Source organism: Leptodactylus fuscus, chromosome 10 (genome assembly GCF_031893055.1).
Source record: "Leptodactylus fuscus isolate aLepFus1 chromosome 10, aLepFus1.hap2, whole genome shotgun sequence".
Lineage (NCBI taxonomy): Eukaryota > Metazoa > Chordata > Amphibia > Anura > Leptodactylidae > Leptodactylus > Leptodactylus fuscus.
In genome coordinates, this window is record NC_134274.1 from 33,278,506 (window position 1) to 33,282,794 (window position 4,289).

Consider the following 4,289-nt stretch of genomic DNA (forward strand, 5'->3'; position numbering starts at 1 on the left):
TTCCCCTGCTGTCCCAGTGTCATTCCAGGGTGTTGGTATCATTTCCTGGGGTGTCATAGTGGACTTGGTGACCCTCCAGACACGAATTTGGGTTTCCCCCTTAACGAGTTTATGTTCCCCATAGACTATAATGGGGTTCGAAACCCATTCGAACACTCGAACAGTGAGCGGCTGTTCGAATCGAATTTCGAACCTCGAACATTTTAGTGTTCGCTCATCTCTAGTAACAGTCATTATGTTAGGAGCTAGGGGGAAAGATAAGGGGCCGCTTTTATAATAGAAATACCAGGGATGAATTGCCTAAAAACTTTGTATAAAAAAATGAATGATATTTATACTTGTGTGCTATCAATAGGGACAGAAAAATAAGTCACAAGCAGACACTTTGGGTTGTCTCTTGTGAACTAAAGGAGCAACCATATTGAAGTCCAACTAGCCAACCCCTCACTCGCCTTTAAGGGGACACTGGTCATTCACATTAGACGGACGCTGGTCCTGAACTGCAATATAAGATACAACCTATAGACAGGTATAGTGCTGTCTCTGGAAGATGTCGCCCAGGTTTTCCTAATTGTGTACAGAACTCTGTATATTTGTAGTAGGAATCTAAGAAAATTGGATATTTTTTATTTGTCTAGTTTTATTTCTAAGTATTTTTGTAGAAGCTTCAGATTATGCCTCTGTAAATTCCAGAGTAAATCAGTATAGGTTTATTACATATGAACCTGATTATACACTATATACCATAGTGAGCTATGTAAGATCCTGCCATATTGATTGGTAAAATTATGTGACCAACCTGCATTATGAACTCCCATTGTGATGTCATCATGGAACCTGCGGCAGATTCTATAGTGATGTCACTGGGGTATATAATGTGGTGCTGGGCACAGAGCAGTCACTCATCAGTTGGATGTGAATACGTGAGTACTGCTTCATGTCTGTCTCTAGCTGTCGGTAATAAATAAGTGCCCCCTCCCAAATTCTTCCCCATTTTCTTAAGGGTTTTCTTAGAGGGCTTTCCTATGAACATAACCAGATTTGTAAATAGTCATCACTGACATGATTAGAGAAAGTCTTTAAAAACATTTTTTGCAAATATAAGAAGTTAAAAATTTTACAGAGTATTAACTTTAACTGTCTACAAAGGTAAATCTAGTTATGTTCACGGAAAAACCCTTATAATTATATTGTCTCTTATTCCTAAGACATCTGCAGAGCAAACATCTCTCCATCCCTATAACAGAGCCTCTTATATCAATGCACTTAGCTTTAGGGCATGCTGTGACTTGTAGTTCTACGGCAATACATAACTGAGCCCACTATATATATATAGCCCAGATCCCCTACCAGCCGTATCTTTATAGTAGGTGTCCAAGTGTCTAATATCATGAGATATCTTATATTTCTCTTATTCTTCACATTGTCCCCTAGATAAGTGTTTCCCCCCTCACCGGCCCTGTTATGTGTATATTAGGGAATTATTTTTGGTTAATTTGCAGGGATTTAGCTATATATTATACCCAAGCCCTTAAGCCCCAGAGGCCAAAAGGTCCCTTTGGTCCATATGAGGAGACCTGTACCATAAATGACATTGAATAGCTGGGGAACATCTTATATATTTATCTTTAGGTCTCAGAAGCTTCAGGTCAGATCTCTGGATATTGTAGAATAAATTAGTGTTGATTTATTACATGTAGAATCTGATTATAATAAACCTATTATACCATATACAATAATATCAGCTATGTGAATTCTGGACATTCTCATGGCTAAGGTCATGGCCAACTGCATCATTAACACCCATCGTGATGTCATCATGGAACCTGCAGCAGATTCTATTGTGATGTCATCCTGGAACCTGCGGCAGATTCTATTGTGATGTCACTGGGGTATATAATGTGGTGCTGGGCACAGAGCAGTCACTCATCAGTTGGATGTGAATACGTGAGTACTGCTTCATGTCTGTCTCTAGCTGCCTGTATATAGTGTATAGATAGAAGGAACAGAATGTGTTATTGGATTGTATTTTGCACAAATAAAAATTGTAACCTCATTTTTCTGTTTCCTCAGGTTCGCAAACGCTGAAGTGATTTTTTTTGTGACGACAGTCATGAGAATCTTTAATTCCTATAAACTGCTGCTGCAGCTTATAGTGATTGTATGTGGAGCGGAGGTTGTAAGATCCTGCCTACGATGCTTCACCACACCAGCAGACAGAGCCAGCATTTGTCAACATGCCGTCTCGCTGGGAAAGATGGGGCCTGAAGAATGCCTCCAGAGGCTCAACTTGGGTTTTGACCCACTGAATGGCATCTCAATAGGTAACTATGACCTACTTCTATTTCTTATGGCTCCTGCATCTTGTACATAGAATGTGTCATCTCATTATCTTCATGTCTCTTCTCTTTGCAGCCTTTTCACAGATGGATTACGTTCGTAAATATCTGAAAACGTTCGAAAAAGAAGTCAAGAAATTTGACAAATCATGTAAGTTCCTGAAATCTTAAGAATTTCTCTAATTTCTGTTGATGCATCAATAGTAAATGTCTGCTTTCTGTCTCCTTTCTTTTAGCTTCTGCACCGGCTTGGGTAGATCAATTTGATCAAAAAATGGCCCAATATGTAAAGACAGTGAAAAACCGTGCAGCAAGTAAGTGTGTAATGGTTATCAGATAGAGAATATATAGAATATATTAACTTTCTCATCTCCCCTCCCCCATACACGCCATTGGTTATTTTTAACAGTCTCCAATTCCTTCCATCAGGTCATCCTCCGGCACAATGCAGTCCTCCATGTGGTGAGTATTGATCAGGCAGTATCATCCATTAGACAGGACCATGTATATGACCTCCATGATATATATATATATATATATATATCTGGGTATCCTCATTTACCTCAGACATTTACCTCTCTCTGTTTTTTTTATTCCCAGGCCTTCAAAAAGCTGCCAGAGCCTTCTCATGCAGCCGCTGTGCCGAGGAGGATTGCCAGCTCCCCGTGGCTTGTCCCAGTAAGATCATTTCTATCCTCACTCCTTATATAAAGCTTTTGGGTTTTTGCCGTTGTGTTTGACCACTGTTTCTCTTCTCTCTCTTTTCAGTTGAAACCTTAAAAGTAAATGAATTGGATACGACCAACATCTATTGCGGGGCCTCATTCATCCTGCCAGATAAACTAAAAGTGGTCTGGAAATATGCCAAAAATGTAAGTCATCAAGTTCTACCTATTCTATAGACATACAAATAGCAATGTCCTCATTCCTGCCCCTGTTACTGCTGCAGTTTATACTCCACATGTGACTAATGTCTTTCTGATGTCATCAATGTTTTCAGATGAAGGTCACCGATTCAAGCTACTTTAAGGATATCCACACTGGCGAAGACCTGTTTGTCTTGATAAAGCCAACAAGAGTCAGCCATAAAGGGACATACGCCTGTGAGATTTTTGATGAAGATGATGACATAATCATCCGAAAGTTCTATTATCTGGATGGTAAGAATTCTAAAAGCTTTCTGTCTCTCCAATATTTTGTGATATGTGACAAAAATGAATGTAATAGATAAAACCGCTCCCGGCTCTGCACTGCTTTTAATGTAAAGAACTCTTTCTGATAATTCTGCTTATTCTGAAGACAATTTTCTTCTTATCGCCTTATTTACTTAGATTTATCTTCTATTTTTCAGTGATACGGACAACGTTCGGCGATCAAATGCAGATGGAATTTCAACGGGCTTTAGTAGAGAAACTTCCTACACAAGAGGATGAAGAGGAGAGGCTAGAACATGGTCCATCCATTACTGAGACCATCCTTTCATACCTCAAGAGCCCCATCAGCTATGCCATCTACGCCGGAGTCTGCTTACTTGTCATCGTCTTGGTGATTGGATACCTGGCCCGTTATTCCCTCCACGTGGACTGGAGGACCAGGAAAAAATATAGTCCACTTAAGTCACCACCATATCCGTAAAAAAAAACAACCCTGCCACAGAGACACAGTGTGTTGGAACCTCTCTAGACATTGAAGACATCAAGACATAACTGATCTTCAGAAGAGGAGGATACCATTATCATATGTACTCTGTATTATTCTATATTTGCAGGATTGTTATGCAACAAAATAAAAAAAAAAAAAAATAATATTGTTTGATAACTTTATTACATTTGAAGGTGAAATGTTACAGTGTGGGGGAAGGGTTGGAACAGAGAAGGGTCAGAAAGGTGGTAGGAGGCGGCGGAGGGATGTAGAGAGATCACTACCCCTTTATCTTCCATATACTCTATG

The 4,289-nt window shown here is 39.6% G+C and overlaps 1 protein-coding gene across 1 annotated transcript; it reads left to right on the forward strand.

The window, feature by feature from the left end:
* Positions 1 to 2,113: 2,113 nt before the first annotated feature.
* Positions 2,114 to 3,974, forward strand: LOC142219155 (sperm acrosome membrane-associated protein 6-like). Its single transcript, XM_075288121.1, has 8 exons — positions 2,114 to 2,324; positions 2,416 to 2,490; positions 2,576 to 2,653; positions 2,769 to 2,801; positions 2,940 to 3,017; positions 3,108 to 3,211; positions 3,340 to 3,499; positions 3,691 to 3,974. The coding sequence occupies exons 1-8, from the start codon at positions 2,114 to 2,116 to the stop codon at positions 3,972 to 3,974; spliced, it is 1,023 nt and encodes a 340-aa protein (XP_075144222.1).
* The last annotated feature ends 315 nt before the right edge of the window (positions 3,975 to 4,289 follow it).